The sequence below is a fragment of the Panthera tigris genome, chromosome E3, assembly GCF_018350195.1.
Source record: "Panthera tigris isolate Pti1 chromosome E3, P.tigris_Pti1_mat1.1, whole genome shotgun sequence".
Classification (NCBI taxonomy): domain Eukaryota; kingdom Metazoa; phylum Chordata; class Mammalia; order Carnivora; family Felidae; genus Panthera; species Panthera tigris.
Window position 1 is genome coordinate 6,127,405 of NC_056675.1, and position 16,100 is coordinate 6,143,504.

Below are 16,100 nucleotides of genomic sequence, written 5' to 3' on the forward strand. Positions count from 1 at the left end.
GGGAACTGTGTGTCCACCTCACGGAGTGCTACTGGACGTGCTCTCTCTGATCTCAGAGGCAGAAAGCGGCGTGCTTGTATCAGTGGCTATACTCGTAGTTGTCAGTGTCAGGAGAACAGAGGGCCCGTTTCCTGGGTCTCTGTAGTACAGTCTGGTCACTCTTGTTTTAAGAGCAGTGACTCTGGAGACTCAGGAGGTAAATGTATTTGACACTTAACTATCTATGATCCGGTGTTCGCACACGGAACCTCCCCTCCCTTCCCTAACTAAAGGACGTTCGTGATAACTTTTTATCTCGTGGTTCTCAAATTGGTAATTATTTTCGAGTACTGTGAGGAGCAGTATTTGCTTTTTAGGGACAGCTGGTCAGTAGTGCTTCCTCCTTTCCTCTCCCAGGTCCTCCAGGATATGGTCCCACCCAAGAAGCATTTGCTCAGACACCAGCCTGCCAATGCGCAGATTGGCCTGATGGAGGGGAACACGTTCTGTACCACGCTACAGCCCAGGCTCTTCACAATGGATCTTAACGTGGTGGAACATAAGGTGTTCTACACAGAGGTAGGGGGGTGGTGGTGCGGCGTGGTGTGGATGGTGATGACGTGTGTCTGGTAGCCTGTCTTTGTGCGCAAAGACTGGTCAGGCAGCATTCAGAGAAGGCATAGGTGGCGACCACAGGCAATCAACCATAATCTGGCCCAGCACGCCGCACAGGTACGTACGTGACAGGCCTGGTGACGAGAGATGTTCAACCACGTGTGGCTGTTTTCCGAGTCCATAGAACTGTGTGAGCCCTCTACGAGGAACCTTGCTGTCCAGGGCCTTAAAGATGTCATCTAGAGAAAGATGTACCATCTGCTCTGATCACCGTCATCAGCTGGTGCCCAGAGTAAGACTGGCTCAGAGCAAGGGCCGGTTTATTGAATATGTTCGTCACTTAAGAATGTGCCATGCACCGTGGAGAACCTACTTCACAGGAATGCCTTTATTTGGCCCTGATGGCACTCCATGAAATACAGATACTGACGATCCTCGTCTTGGGCAGTGGCAGATGGCATCTTAACAAGTGTTTGTCTCTGTAAACATCCCAGTATGGGGTGACATTAGACAGTGAGAAACAAATTGAACTATAGATACAATCAAATTCTAAGCATTAATTCTTAGAATACAATGTTGGTCTGGGGATCAGTCTCTAGACTGATCTTTTTTAAGACCTGAATCATACTCTGGAGGCATTGTCAGAGTAAACTGAGGCAAAGGTCATAAGCAAGTTTTTTCAGTCCACACTAAGTTTGAATTTCCAGGTATGAAAAATTTGCCTCTTGAGTCTTTAAGTCCTATGTATTTGCTTGGACGTACGATTGTATGATCACGTGGTCTAGCTCTGATCTTTTATACCTTGTTGCGTCCCTTGTGTAAGAGTCGATGCTCATAGGACCTGCCAAGGTTCTAGGAGAGCCACCAGAGGATGGGAGGAAGTTTCCTTTTGGTGGATCCAGGTAGATGTGTTTTAACCCATGTGGAAAATTCCTCACCGAGCTTAAGACCAGATCCTTAAGTAGTGCTGGGAGATAAATCTCAGCAAATGTGTCTGGTTTCCCAAGTGCTAATCAGTGTACCAGCTGCATCAAAACATGTGAGGATCTTTTGAAAAATAGAGCCTCTGGAGTCCTCTCCCTGGAAGTTTGGGGTCAGACCTGCAAATCTACCATCTGCAAGCTTCCCCCAGCTTCCCGGGTGATTCTGGTACAGGTCATGTTCGGAACTCGCTCTGTCTAGATGTAGATACAGATACAGTTGTCTGTATGTGTGTGTGCACACGTGTTTTATATGAGGAGAGTAGTACTGATGGAGTGGAATAGGGTGGTGGCTTGAAGTGCTTTCTACTCTCTGTCTTTTTTTTGTTGTTTTAAATCTTTTACTAGGTAGGAATCTTTAAGGAAAAAACAGTAAAGTTAATAGTGTTCTTTTAAGATGTAAATAGAAGGGGAAAATAGTAGTAGAACCACATATGTGGTATTTTAGGTATTAGACATATAAATATATGCTGGCTTGTGATAAAATGTCCAGAAACATAAAACGTAGCTACAGGAATCTCTGACTAATGGTATTCCCAGTGACTTTCAACTTCTTTCTTTATGCACTTTTCTGTACTTGGCGGGGGGGCAAACTAGTATCACCACTGAAATGCTGAATTATAGAACACACACGATTGTCGAGCACTGGCCCGAGACATTGGGAAGCAGCTCTGAATAAGGAGGGAGATGTACCTGCCACCATGATATCTGCAGTTCACGTGGTCCCCTGTGTAGAGAAAAAAGGTTACGGTATCAGAATGGGTGAGAAAATGTCTCATTTCACTGCTGAGGCTGAGTTTGCTTTAGAAGGAAACTCAGTTCCATTTGGTATTAAATTCTCTAGGATTTGAATTTAGTTCGTTGATTGTGGTGTGTGTGTGTGTGTGTGTGTGTGTGTGTGTAAGATTGCTGTGTTCTGTTATTTTCAAGGTTATTGTGTCTTGACAGGAAGAGCAGGCTAAAATTATTGTATCTTTTGCAGCTGTTAAATTTATGTGAGGCTGAGGACTCCGCTTTAACAAAGCTGCCTTGTTACAAAAGCCTTCCGTCACTCGTACCTCTGCGAATTGCAGCGTTAAGTAAGTTAATCAAAATTAAGTCATGAGTATGAAGGTGCAGGGAGACAGTGGCTTTTTCTGTTTTTTTTAAATTTATTTATTTGAATTCAAGTTAACGTACAGTGTAGTATTGGTTGCAGGAGTAGAACCCAGTGATTCATCACTTCATGTGACACCCAGTGCTCATCCCAACAAGTGCCCTCCTTAATGCCCATCACCCATTTAGCCCATCCCCCACCCACTGCCCCTCCAGTAACCGCCAGTTCTCTATATTTAAGAATCTCTTACGGTTTGCCGCCTTCTCTGTTTTTATCTTATTTTTCCTTGGGTTTTTTTTTTTTTTTTTTTATCTTTTTTAAGGTGGAATCAAAAAACTTGTGTTTGTAGGAGAACGTAGGGTAGTCAAGCTTCCAAGACTCCAGACACATCCAAATGAGGCGCTGCACGTGGCAGTCTGCCTTTCTTCAAAAAAAAAAAAAAAAAGTATTTGTGAAACTACCTAATGAGATGTCAATAGATTATACCGATTGTTAGGATTTCAATAATTTTTTACTCCTATAAATGATGCATTTTACCCTATAATAATTAAATCTCTATTCTGTAGTTCTGTCATGACTCTGGTACTCTGGTTTAAGAATTGTCATAGCTCTCGGGGCACCTGGGTGGCTCGGTCAGTTAAGCGACCAACTTCAGCTCAGGTCATGATCTCACAGTCCGTGAGTTTGAGCCCCGTGTCAGTCTCTGTGCTGACAGCTCAGAGCCTGGAGCCTGCTTCGGATTCTGTGTCTCCCTCTCTCTCTCTGCCCCTCCCCTGCTCATGCTATTTCTCGGTCTCAAAAATAAATAAAAAAACATTAAAAAGAAGAAAAAAGTATTGTCATAGCTTTCATATATTGCCATTTGCACCCAAATCAGAGTATACAGTAAGATTTACTACAACCTGTATAGGCTTCTCAGTGGCTCCATAGCATTTGAGAATCCTGCCACCTCTAGGCTTTTGTGAGGAACGTCAGTTACACTGTTGAATTTTTACTCCTTTGAATTCTCACTTAGAATGGTCCCCCCCCTTTTCTTTCTTTCTTTCTTTCTTTCTTTCTTTCTTTCTTTTCTTTTCTTTTCTTTTCTTTTCTTTTCTTTTCTTTTCTTTTCTTTCTATATATATATAAATACCCAGTACGAGGTTTTTTTTTTTTTTTTTAGTTGACTTTTTCTCTTGCTCTGTTGGGTTTTACGTTCCTAATAAAACATTGCCAAGATCTTCCTTGAGTTAGGGGTAGAGGAGGTAAGAGGCAGACCATTATACCTGCGCTTGAGCAAGGGGCTGGGGTGTGGACGACACAGCAGGTGGGAGTGAGGGGGGTGCTCCGCAGCCACGGTTGGAATCTTTGCTTGTGTCGGGATTGCTTTCTCTGCATGCTTTTCATTCCTGTTGGCTAATAACAGGCATTACTCTTGGATGTTATCTCTCAGCTAACATGTGGGATTAATGTGTGTCCCCTTTTCTATGAATATTTGCATTTTCACAGCCTTTAACTCCCCAAGATGGGAGGAGGCTGCCTGGTCAGACATGGATAGTGGAAGAGAAGCCGGGCTGTGTGTGTGTGTTCCCTTCAGCACTAGAGTTCAGGGCCAGCCCTCTGTCAGTCCAGCATGCGTCTGCTTACACTCAGCCATGCTCTCACCCCATGTGAGGATGGGGGAAGTGGTGTCAGTGCGCACTCCCGCTTTTCCCCCTCCGGCCCTTCTTCCTTCTATCTGGACCGGGTAATATTTGTCATGGCCTTTCTGACAGGCTGTTGACTTCCCTCCTAGATAACCCTGAACATGTACGTGAGCTAGAAGACCATGTATTACTTTGTCTTTCTTGAGGTTGGACACTTGGGAGGTGGTTCAGTGATTCATAGTTTGTGTTGATCGGTAAGAGCCTTTAGACAAGGAAATTATTCATATAATTTTCAGGTTAATAATGAAATTGTGTTGATCTGTCTCCCTAAAGATGCGCTTGCTGCCTGCAACTACCTTCCTCAGTCCAGGGAGAAGATCATCGCTGCCCTCTTCAAGGCCCTGAATTCCACGAATAGTGAGCTGCAGGAGGCTGGAGAAGCCTGTATGAGAAAGGTGAGTGAGTGCGTGTGTGTGTGCGCACACACGGGTGTTAGTTCTGCCTTTAGGTTCATCCTGTTCACCTCGTTTGTGTGCCTGGAAGTCTCTGTTTCGTACACACTGCACTCTGATAACGTCTCTATTTGTTTCGTGGTCCTCATGAGCCTTTTAAAATATTAAATAGTAATGAGCAGTCTCGTTCATTTCATCATAAACTTCCAGAACGTATATGGTTAATATTCCATTTTCCAAGGAAAACACACACTTATTGCTAGAGCTGAATGAGCTCATTCTGTTTTAAAGTATATTCTGTTAACTGTTTTCCTTTGTAACTTTTTTTTTTTTTTTAATAGTTTTTAGAAGGTGCTACCATAGAAGTGGATCAAATTCATACACATATGCGGCCTTTGTTGATGATGCTGGGGGATTATCGAAGCCTGACACTGAATGTCGTGAATCGTCTCACTTCAGTTACCAGGCTCTTCCCAAATTCCTTCAATGATAAATTTTGTGATCAGATGATGGTAAGCCAAATGCATAAATACTCTCTAATCAGCCTGAAATTTTAAGTTATTTTTTTTAAGTAATACATATACGTGGTTTAAAATTCAAAAAGCATGAAAGGGGGAGGCACCTGGGTGTTGAGTACCCAACTCTTGATTTCAGCTCAGGTCATGTTCTCACCATTCGTGAGTTCGAGCCCCTTGTCAGGCTCCAAACTGATCACGCAGAGCCTCCTTGGGGTTCTCTCTCCCTTTCTCTCTCCCCCTCCCCTGCTTGCATGCATGCGTGTTCTTTCTCTCAAAAATAAATAGATATTGGGGTGCCTGGGTGGCTCAGTCGGTTGAGTGTCTTACTTTGGCCCAGGTCACGATATTACAGTTCGTAGGTTCGAGCCCTGCATCCGGGCTCTGTGCTGACAGCTCAGAGCCTGGAGCCTGCTTCGGATTCCGTGTCTCCCTCTCTCTCTCTGCCCCTCCCCTGCTTGTGTTCTCACTTTGTCTCTCTCAAAAATAAATAAACATTTAAAAAATAAATAAGTACCAAATGAATATCTTCTCGATTTTGTAAATAAATAGATAAATAGATAGATAGATAGATAGGTAGACAGACAGACATTAAGAAAAAACAAGAAAGGGTTATTGTGAAAGACCCCCCCCTCGTTCCTGTCCTCCAGTGGCCGCCTCCGGTTCCTGTGTTAACAGTTTCCTGTATGTCCCTTAGAGATGTTTTATACTCAAAATAGGACATAGGTATATTCTTTTGTTTCCCTCAAAAGGAAGCACAACGTATACACAGTTGTTACTTTGTTTACGACTCATCATTTCAGATGAGAACATGAAGTGCTTCTTTCTTCTACTCCTTTCTCCTATTCCCTTACGTGGACGTGCCCTAATTTGTCTCACTGTTCCCCTGCTGAGGAACACCTAGGTTGTTCCCAGTCTTCTGCTGTTACGTAGACAGTGAAATAGTGGAACATGTGTAAGAACTTTTGAAGTATTTTGGGTTTTTAGAGATACCAAGGAAATAATTATGCAAATAAAAATACCTGTTTGACCCTGTTTAAATTTGAAGCATAAGCAGTTGAAGGAGGTTCAACTATTAACTTTCGTGTACGCTCAGTTTTGCTCCTGGGAAGTAGACGGTTACAAATAACTTTGGGTTTCGTGGCACATTACTGCAAATGTGCATGTACTTGGCATGCTTCTTTCTTAAGTAGCCTTTGACCATTTAGGTATCTCAAAATATCGAAGGTATTCGTTTTGGTTTTGGCACAGGTTTTCCGCAGCCGTAGACAGGAGTAGACAGGTACAGATAGAGCGTGTGTGGGGTGCAGATGTGTGAGGACCACACCGCTTTTACCTCACGTGTGGTTTCTTCATGTCTGCAGACCCCGAAACAGCGAACAATCACCAAAACACCTACCTGGGAATTGGTAGCATTACGGTTGGTCCTAAAAATTGTAGCTGCTGCCCTATTGGAGTAGAACTGGGAAACAGGGTATCACATGGAAATACATTTTCCAGATTGGAAGCCGCCTTCCCGTTAAGCATCCAAGCGTAACACACACCCCCCGCCCCACCAGTTTACATCCGTACAGACATTCACAGATGTGGTTCCAATAAATGAAGTTGTATCGCCTCCTAACGAGAGCACATCAGTTACGCTCTTTATCTTCCGTCACGTCACAGCTCTTGGCACACTTGTGTGTCAGATCTGTGCGTGTTCTCAGTGTCTCTGTATTTGTCTCACCTCTCAGCTGTCCTCTCGCTGCTTTTGCAGGCCTGCAGGAAGCAATGTGTTTGTGATCCGTTGGTTGTTTTACAGCCAGTCTGATCCTTCAGATTTGCTGTGAGCTGAGAATTCATTTGGTGAACATCGTTACCCAGACCTTTTAGAACAGCGTGAAGAGACTTACTACCTCACAGCCTGTAGTTCCTGACTTAGGCCCGGAGTCTTTTCCCGGAAGTCAAATCCGTGGGTTTGTGTTTCTGGTTTGTGTAGGGGATCCCCCCTCCCCCTGCTCTGGCATTACAGCTGCTTTCAGAATGGTGAAAATTTCTCTAGGAGCAGAGAGTGTTGATGTACTTGGATAAAGAAAGACTGAAGCTGCTGTTGGTGTGGCCGTTCTCATTTGACACCCACCTTGCCAGAGACCAGCCTGTGTCCGTGCCGACTCTGCTTTCGTGTTCCCGGCATGGGTCTCCTGATGTGCCCGTGCCCGTGCCTGCTGCTCTCGGGCAGGGCTGGTACGCTGGTCAAGGACAGACACATTTGCCCTTCTGTGTATGTTCTTCAGAGCCGCGTTCCATCACTGAGCCTTCGTCTTGCCACGCATGATCCGCTTTTGAGGAGAACGGCTCAAGCCCTTGGTATAATTTTACGAGCGAAGACACCTCGGTGTGTAGGATAGGCATTCATGATAACCACCTTAAAATTTTTGGTGATTAGTATCTTTCCAGGAATTTTACTGGCAGAATGTTGTTAGCTTAGTGTATTTAATTTCTTTAAAAGTGTGTGTATTTTAGTGTTTCTCACTGCCTGTTCTTGGGAGCACTGGCTCTATAAGCGTTTAGGTGTATTCATATCATCCGTCCCCAAGCCTCTTTTATCCCGGAGTCTCCTTTAAAACAGCTAGTTAATTCCCCACAGGGCATCAGTGTTTGAAGGACAAGTTTGGACATGTGGGACAGTGAAGATAGTTGAGTTATTTGGATGCTCTTGGGCTTTTAGCTATAGGTTCTGAGTGCTTACCTGCCAGGTTTTGCCGGCCACTGTGGCTGGGAGGCTGGCCGGCATACACCCAGGCCGGGCCAGAGTTACGCCGGGCTCGGGGATCCCTCTTCTCGGGTTCTTGCCGCAGAACACGGAATCTTATTATTAGCTCACAAAGGTTGCCCTTGCCCTGCACAGAATAGAATTGCTCCGTGTTTGCACTAATTGTACAGCCTCTGACTAGATGGGATCCATGATCATCTCCCAGCCCACCCCCCGCACCCACCTTGTGCCCCCTCCTGCTCAGCCAGACATTATTCGTGGCTTTAGGGCCTTTCTCTCTCCTCTTCTCTGCCTGGTGTGCTCTTCCCTTGTGCTTCTGGAGTGTCTGCCTCAGCAGGGCCCTCCCTGACCTTGACCCCCTTATCTGGCTGATGCCTGTTCCTCTTTGACAACCCCTTGCCGTGACTGTTCATGGCAGGCACCTGTGTACTTTACCTTATTCTCCCCACTGGAACCGAAGCCGAACAAGGAGGGATGATGTCGGCTTGTTCCTTCTCCACAGGGTGCCTCGCCTGGCTCCTCGAGGTGCTCATGAACAGCTTCAGGGCAAAGGGACGTGGTAGTGAGAGGGTAGCAGTAAAATCCCAACGTCAGAATGGCCGGGTTTCGGGACGTTTTCCACTCTACCAGCATAAACTCAGCCTTCTAGAAGTGACGCAAATGCCAACTGCTCTCTTCTCCAGTTCGGTGGTTGGGCCATTTCAAACATGAGTGCTGCTGTCCTCACATTGAATATGATGGAAATTCATGGTTACATATGAACTTCCACCTAAGAACAGCAAGGCCTTGAAATGATCCTGTGTGAGGCAAAAATGTCTAAGAATGTGGTTTTTTTTTCAACAGCAACATCTACGAAAGTGGATGGAAGTGGTGGTCCTCACCCATAAAGGGGGCCAGAGGAGCGACGGAAACGTGAGTGACTTCTTCGCTTCTGGGCAGGGCAGCTGTGCCCGGCACTGCTGTTGCCAGTGTTAGTGTTAGAGCAGTGCTTTTAATTAAGACGCTGGTCAGAAATCTAGTTTATAGGAACTGTTGACCATATTTTATTAGCATTACGTTTTGCTTTTATTTTTCTGGATGATTGAACATTCCTTTTTATGTTTCTTTAAAATCTCTTGTTCACTTTAATATGACATTTTCATTGATGAGAATTCTGGGAAGCTTGAAATGTTAGTCTTTTAATTCTAGTTTTGCTTTAAAGTGTACAAAGTGTATTTTCTAGACTGTTCTTGGCAGCTGCTGTTTGCATGGTGGTGCATTCCTCAGCTGTTGTTTTCCATTGCTTTCCATCATCATTGCCTCATAAAACTAAGTATAGATTTTAGGACTTGAAACAGTAAGGATAATGCAGTAAAGCATCACATAAGTACTGGTGTGTATGTTTATGGGTCTCAATCCTCCACCCCAGCTATTTGCCAAAAATCAAACAGCCAGTACTTCGAAACACATTTTTATGACTTTAAGTTAAATATTTTTACATGTCTGACGTTGGTCATTCTAAGACTTTGCTGTTAAAAATAACGGTTCTTGCTGTTTTGAATCTAATTTGTATATGTTAATATTCTTCTCAAATATTTTTTAAGTTGATGACTGTCCTATCGGTAGGATCATGTTTTCCCTAAGTTCCTGTTACACCTGGTGAAATTGTACGGCAGTGTCCTAAGGAGGGAATGCTAGAGCTCTTCAGAGGCGTGATCAACGTGGCTTTCTGTATTCTGTGCCTGTTTGTTGGATGCTGTGTTTCATCCCAACTTGAATTTTTTTTTTTTTTTTTTGGCTTTATTATGCTTTGTTTTGACCATTCTGTGTCAAGGTGTTTTGTTTATGTAAGTCTTGATTCCTGCTGCTTCTAAACAGCCAGCTGAGCAAAACTAATCCAGGATTCCAAACTTTCTAGGAGCGTTAATACCACCATAATAACCTCTTTGAAGGTTTGTTATCAGTATACACAGGGGAATATCAGGAACTCTTGGTGGGGGAGAGCAGAGTGGGTTTTAAAAGCCTAAACTCTTGGGAGTAGGTACGGGTGCCTCTATTGTTTTTCCTCCCCATCTCTCATCTGCTAGGTATTTTTGCTCTAAATTTTTTATATTTGTTTTATAATAGGCTGTTAATTCCCCGAAACACACGATTCTAGAATAAACATTTAAAAACCTAAGGGGCAGGTGAATTCCTTCCATTAGATCAGAAAGATTCCATAAAGTTTGACGGAAGTCATTTGGAGGGCTCCGTTGGATGGGGCAGTGGGCGGGGGGCGGAGCTGTGGGCCTCGGGAGATCTTCCAGCTCCCGTGGGAAACATGGTGACCATCCATCCTGGGAGCGTGCTCCTGGCAGGCCTGGGAACACCCAGCTCTGCAGGTGCGGCCTCAGGCCATGGTGTTTGGGGTCTACCTGCAGCGTGCCCACGGTTTCGTCATCTCAGCCCAGGGCCAAGCCACCTTTCTGTTCTTGAACTCTGATCATTTTTTATGGATGTTGTTCACGATTGGGAATGGATCTCAGAACATAGGTTGTCCCCATTTGGTTGAATCCCCAAATAATAATTACATAAGGGAGAACCTCTAACTGAAGACATGTTAAATATAAATAGTTGACTATTTATAATGCTGGGTGTACCCTGATGATCAGAGCTTTGCACTAGCACCGTGTTGAGAAAGGTTTCCCATCTGAACATCGAACCCCCCCAGGGGAGAACTCACAATCGCTTGTGGAGCTGTGTCTGTGTTGGCATGCATGGCTTCACTTGGCAAAGTGACCCAGGTATCTGTGCGTTCTTCTGGGTGTGGGGGCTGTGTCACCGTGACCGGCTGATGGGGCTAAACCACCTGGCACTCTCCTGGCTACAGCTGGGAAAGACAAAGAAAAATTCTTTAATGACAGCGCTGTACATGAAAACTTACTCTGAATAGAAACAGATATTTAAGTGCATTTGCACACAACTGGGTCTGACAGTTTCTCCCCCTGGGCAAGAGTTCCAAAATTCCTGCTTTTCAAATTTGATTTAAGGAAGGGATATGCTCCATTCTACAGTCTCTGAAGGGCTCTATTTTGACATCTGAAGGGTGGAAAGTGTGCTTTTTTGCTGTTGAGCATTTGTTAATTATTGTGCTTTTTCATCATTGTCTTTACTGTCTTGTTTCCCCCAATAATCCTTACTGTGTATGAGTATATGGGAAGTTTTTATGTAAATAACATAAATAGAAAAAAAGATGATTTTCCTCCCCATCCTCAGGAAAGCATTTCCGAGTGCGGGAGATGTTCCTTGTCTCCATTCTGTCAGTTTGAGGTGAGAACAACCCTATTAAAAGTCAGTTTATGACTTGCCTTGTGAAGAACGGTTTATATTTTCTTTTCTTTTCTGTTCTTTTTACCTTTCTGTTGCCTTTTTTCATGCTGTAATTTTTGTTTTGGTTCAGCCTGCCATGGAAGGGGTAGAGGTGAGAATCTCAGTGGAGGCCCAGGAGGGGGTGTTGTCGTATTTGGTTTTGCTGTGATTTGTGGTTCTGTGGTGGACGGAGTGCGTTGTGCCTTGGAGTGCAGTGAGCCGTATTGTCTGTCTGTGGCGGAGTTGTATCAGTACCGTTGCTGTGAACTGTCCGGATGCCACGCATGTTACCTATAGGACGTTTTCAAGCAAGAGTCCAAGTGCTCTGGTTTCTGTATGTTAGAATCGCAGTATGTCAACACCGTTTAAGATTCAGCCGGGTTTTGCTCTCATAATGGTGGTACGAACTCCTACATCTAACAGCCTCTTGGGAGGAAACTACACAAAGAACATCACCCCTGCTAGGGACTGAGAGGAGCTGTTTTCTTGCACACACCTGAGTGCCTGGCTGCCTGCCCAGAGTTTAAAACCTCCCTGCCCCTCCGTGTCTCGTCCCCCCGCATCTCTCGCTCATGCACACCACACTGACGTAGTCCCCGACACCGTGACTTTGGACAGTCAGGACCCTGAGCTTTCCCTCTGCTGTAAAATGGGAATGATAGCATCTTTCAGTCCTGGCTTCTGGCGATGCTGTGGAGACCAAAAGAAGTGATTTTGTGCCCGCGCTTGGAAAACGTAAACCACGATACGAAAGTACCATTCTTAGAATGTTACAATTTCAGAGTAGACCTTGCTCTGTGTTCTGGGGAATTCCGCAGCGGAGAACTCTACAGGTGAGGTGGGGTGACACTGAGCCATGTTTTCTCGTTTCTTCCCCATCTCACTGTTGGCCTTGTGGTTTGTCAAGGCATTTGCGGAGGTATCTCAGATGCTCCTGGGATGGGGCCCCTCCTGACGGGTGTTTATCATCCCCATTTTACTGTGCTTAGAGTAACGGACATCCTACTGCACACGGTGCGGGGGGGTGTACATCAGGGAGTCTTCCCTTCCGTGGCCGTACTTCTGGCCACGTGGAATCTCTGAATTGCGGATAAAAACTGTGGGAGCCAACACTGAGCATGGAAAGTGGGACTGAGAGCGATTGACCACTGAGCTGTCAGCACCTGGAAAAGTGCAGAAATCTTGGCAATTCACATTCTTTGTACGATTCCATAGAGCCATCTGTCAGCCTCATCTGTAGGTCTGGTTGACGAATATTTTTAGTACCGTGGTCAGTCGTTTATTTACGTTCATGTTCAACTTTCAGGATAAATACTTAAGGATTTTTTGAAGGCTTTTCTCGTGCTAAGTTTTGAGGACAAGAGAAGTCTGTGTCCTCAGAACTTAGTGTATTGGGAAGACCCCGTGATGTCACAGCAGAGCAGACCCCGTGATGTCACGCTCCCCTGGCCACAGGCTTGCTCGTTCCCTCCTCCATGAGGCTCTAGCGTAGCAACCTGTCAGGTCACGTCCAGCACTTGTCCATGCTCTTGAAAACAGACACGGCACAATCACATCAGGTACACAGCTCCCTCTTCCCTCCGTTGACAGATGAAATCTGAAGGCCAAGGGCAGTTAGTTTCCTTGGGCCACGGCAGTAATCTGACATTGGTAAATTGTGGCTTTTTACATGTTAATTCTTTGCTTCTGGTGGCTAGCCTTGCGAATGTAGCTAGACCATTGTAGGGTCTGTAGTGATGTTGAGATCTCTGGCTGGCAAAATTAATTGGCCTGTTTTGTAATTTCTGGGTTTCTTCACTAGGAAATGAAAATTTGTTCGGCAATTATAAACCTTTTTCATCTGATCCCAGCTGCACCTCAGACTCTCGTCAAGCCTTTGTTAGAGGTTGTGATGAAAACAGAACGGGCTATGTTGATTGAGGTAATGGTCAAATTGGGGTTAATTCTGATTCTTCCACCATCTGTTGGCTTGTGATGTTTTCACTTCGTCATATCTTAGATGGGGTACTCTAACAGCACAAAGATGTTCCGTGCTAGTATTCGCTTGTGACTGTTGCATGCTCTGGTTACGAGGAGGGACAAATGCATTCTCCTGCCATGGTAGGTTGGTGGACCTAAGAAGCTTCAAGCCCTGAGAGGATGCTGTTTCACCCACATGTTTTCTAGGCCGGCAGTCCGTTCAGAGAGCCTCTCATCAAGTTCTTGACTCGGCACCCCTCACAGACGGTGGAGCTGTTCATGATGGAAGCCACACTGAACGATCCCCAGTGGAGCAGAATGTTTATGGTAGGCACACGGGGAGCTGGGGTCCAGTGTCCCTGCAGGTTCCTGTCAGCCGGTGTGCTCTGCAATCTGAAAGTCATACTTCGTTGTTCAGTGCCCTGCTTTTCTTTTTCTGTAACATATCCAAGTGTTAGAAACCTCATTGTCGTGTACGTGGAAAGTGTGGGCCAAGGAACCCCTCTCTGTAGGATTTGGGTGGTGGTAACAAATGAATGAACTGCTAGGATTATGGAGTCCACAGTCACGAAGTATCATTACCGATAAGGAGCTTTTTGTTAAAAGGGTGCTTATAGCAGCTTTTTAGCCTGCCTAGACAGATTTGGAAAGAACCATAGTGCTCATTCATCTAAACCCTTTGTGAGCCCTGACTGGTTTAAAATAGCTTGTTTGTTCTGTTTTCAGAGTTTTTTAAAACACAAAGATGCCAGACCTCTGCGAGATGTGCTGGCCGCTAACCCCAACAGGTTCATCACCCTGCTGCTGCCCGGTGGCCCCCAGACCGCCGTGCGCCCTGGCTCGCCCAGCACCAGCACCCTGCGCCTGGACCTCCAGTTTCAGGCCATCAAGGTAGCGTCTCCTCACCAGACACCTGAAATCTTCAAAGTTCAGGTGAGATGCTTAGAGAACCCCGCCAGTTCCCTAATTGTCGCTTCTTTGACAGATCATAAGTATTATAGTTAAAAACGATGACTCCTGGCTGGCCAATCAGCATTCTCTGGTGAGCCAGTTGAGGCGTGTGTGGGTTAGCGAGACCTTTCAAGAGAGACACCGGAAGGAGAATATGGCTGCCACCAACTGGAAGGAGCCCAAGCTGCTGGCCTACTGTCTGCTGAATTACTGCAAGTGGGTGCATCCGTTTTGCTTTCTGTCCAGTGACTTGTTCCCTCCCCCCAGTAAGCTACACCGGAGCCCCTCTGAGAATTTGTGCTCAGCCGTGGTCCACTGGCCACGTGCACCCACGTTGTCGCGAAAGCAGCCATAACATAGCCTGTTCTCTCATTTGACCCTGCAGAAGGAATTATGGAGACATAGAACTGCTCTTCCAGCTGCTCCGGGCCTTTACTGGTCGTTTTCTCTGCAACATGACGTTCTTGAAAGAGTACATGGAGGAAGAGATTCCCAAAAACTACAGCATCGCTCAAAAGCGTGCCCTGTTTTTCCGTTTTGTGGACTTCAGCGACCCCAACTTTGGAGATGAACTGAAAGCCAAGGTGAGTCTCACGGTTAGGCTGTTGTTTTGCCGTGGGCGTCGGGGCTAGTTTTCTAGGGAACCAGGGGCACTGTTTGTGTTCTGCTATGCCTCTGCGGACACTTAACTAGTAGTCTGGACTGTTGGCGAGGAAGATGCCGCCGTCGAAAAACTTACGGCGGGTCCAGAGTGAGCCAGTGTTGCAAAGTAGGTTGTTGGAGTCCTTGTTTTTAGTAAATGCCTCGTTTGACACGGGAAGAGTAGACAGACTCAAGTTGCTTTTCCTCCTGTTTTGACCCACCTTTCTTGCTGACTGCTTGCGTCAAAGTCAGGTGATGGGTCACACCCTTGACTGAGATCTCGCTGCACGGGTGCAGTGTCCAAGCAAACCCTGGGGGCCCTACCCACCTTGGTGAAGAAATAAAGAGCACGGAGCACAGCGTTGTTTTCCTCCTCCTTCATGTTTACGTTTTCTTGTAGGTTCTGCAGCATATCTTGAATCCTGCTTTCTTATACAGCTTTGAGAAGGGAGATGGGGAGCAGCTCCTAGGACCTCCCAACCCAGAAGGCGATAACCCGGAGAGCATCACCAGTGTGTTTATAACCAAGGTGGTGTCACTATCAGTGCTTTGGCATGAAAAGCAACGTAGTAGATGAGAGAGAACGTGTGAGTGTGTGTGCACGCGTGTTTTGTATGATGGGTTCGCTGAAATAAGCTTATTTCCCTAAGGTTCTAATCTTCCACAGTTGCATTGGTTTATAGAATTGCGTTGGTCATATTAGAATGCAGTGCATTTTTTTGAGGATACTTAAGAATGAACTGACTTTCCACACAAATAGATTCCAGTGAGAAACGGAACATATGTCAGTAAACAGTTAGATGTTGGAGTTGTTTTGTAAAAATCCCTCTTGCTGGTTAGAGTCTTGACACACGGTTTTTGTCTTCACTTTTGCAAAAGAATCTACTAAAAGTCAGTGGAAACAGACCAGATCTAGTTGCCACCATGACCCTTATTGTCAAGTTAACGAGACCAATGTGGCAGCAGGGATGTGTGAGGTTACCTTAGGTGTTAGGTCTCTGTATGTTTACAGTAGCGTTTCCGGTTTGTGCTAGAGAGGTTTTCCTGAGTGACGTGTTTGAGAAATGGCTGCCCGGCGTTCCTCTTGGTGCCTCGGCTGTCCTATGCTGGCTTGGTCTTTGAACTTTGCCTGCAGGTGCTGTGTTCGCCTGTAGGCTGGTAGAGCATTCTGTATACACATGGTTTGTTGGAGTGCTGTGACCAACGG

General features: G+C 45.6%; 1 protein-coding gene and 1 long non-coding RNA gene across 12 annotated transcripts in view; one reads left to right on the plus strand and one right to left on the minus strand.

Annotated features, from left to right (window-relative positions):
• Positions 1-16,100, plus strand: part of LOC102948714 (transformation/transcription domain associated protein) — a 114,161-nt gene that overhangs the window by 41,657 nt on the left and 56,404 nt on the right. For 9 of the 10 annotated variants that reach the window (XM_042970831.1, XM_042970833.1, XM_042970830.1 and 6 more), the window contains exons 27-37: positions 397-558; positions 2,557-2,653; positions 4,629-4,750; positions 5,089-5,259; positions 8,858-8,926; positions 13,143-13,262; positions 13,508-13,627; positions 14,027-14,191; positions 14,286-14,467; positions 14,637-14,835; positions 15,294-15,422. In XM_042970831.1, the coding sequence (XP_042826765.1) occupies positions 397-558; positions 2,557-2,653; positions 4,629-4,750; positions 5,089-5,259; positions 8,858-8,926; positions 13,143-13,262; positions 13,508-13,627; positions 14,027-14,191; positions 14,286-14,467; positions 14,637-14,835; positions 15,294-15,422 (1,536 nt within the window). The remainder of the gene's footprint in view (positions 1-396; positions 559-2,556; positions 2,654-4,628; positions 4,751-5,088; positions 5,260-8,857; positions 8,927-13,142; positions 13,263-13,507; positions 13,628-14,026; positions 14,192-14,285; positions 14,468-14,636; positions 14,836-15,293; positions 15,423-16,100) is intronic. The other variant, XM_042970836.1, reaches the window with a different exon arrangement.
• Positions 524-8,213, minus strand: LOC122234492. Of its 2 annotated transcripts, none has more exons than XR_006212253.1 (5): positions 7,991-8,213; positions 3,936-4,065; positions 2,921-3,090; positions 2,268-2,301; positions 524-1,073 (listed from the first exon to the last, which is right to left on the minus strand). It is a non-coding gene; the product is annotated as an uncharacterized LOC122234492 (long non-coding RNA). The 2 variants fall into 2 exon arrangements; XR_006212252.1 differs by having other exon boundaries at positions 526-1,073; positions 2,921-3,094; positions 7,991-8,211.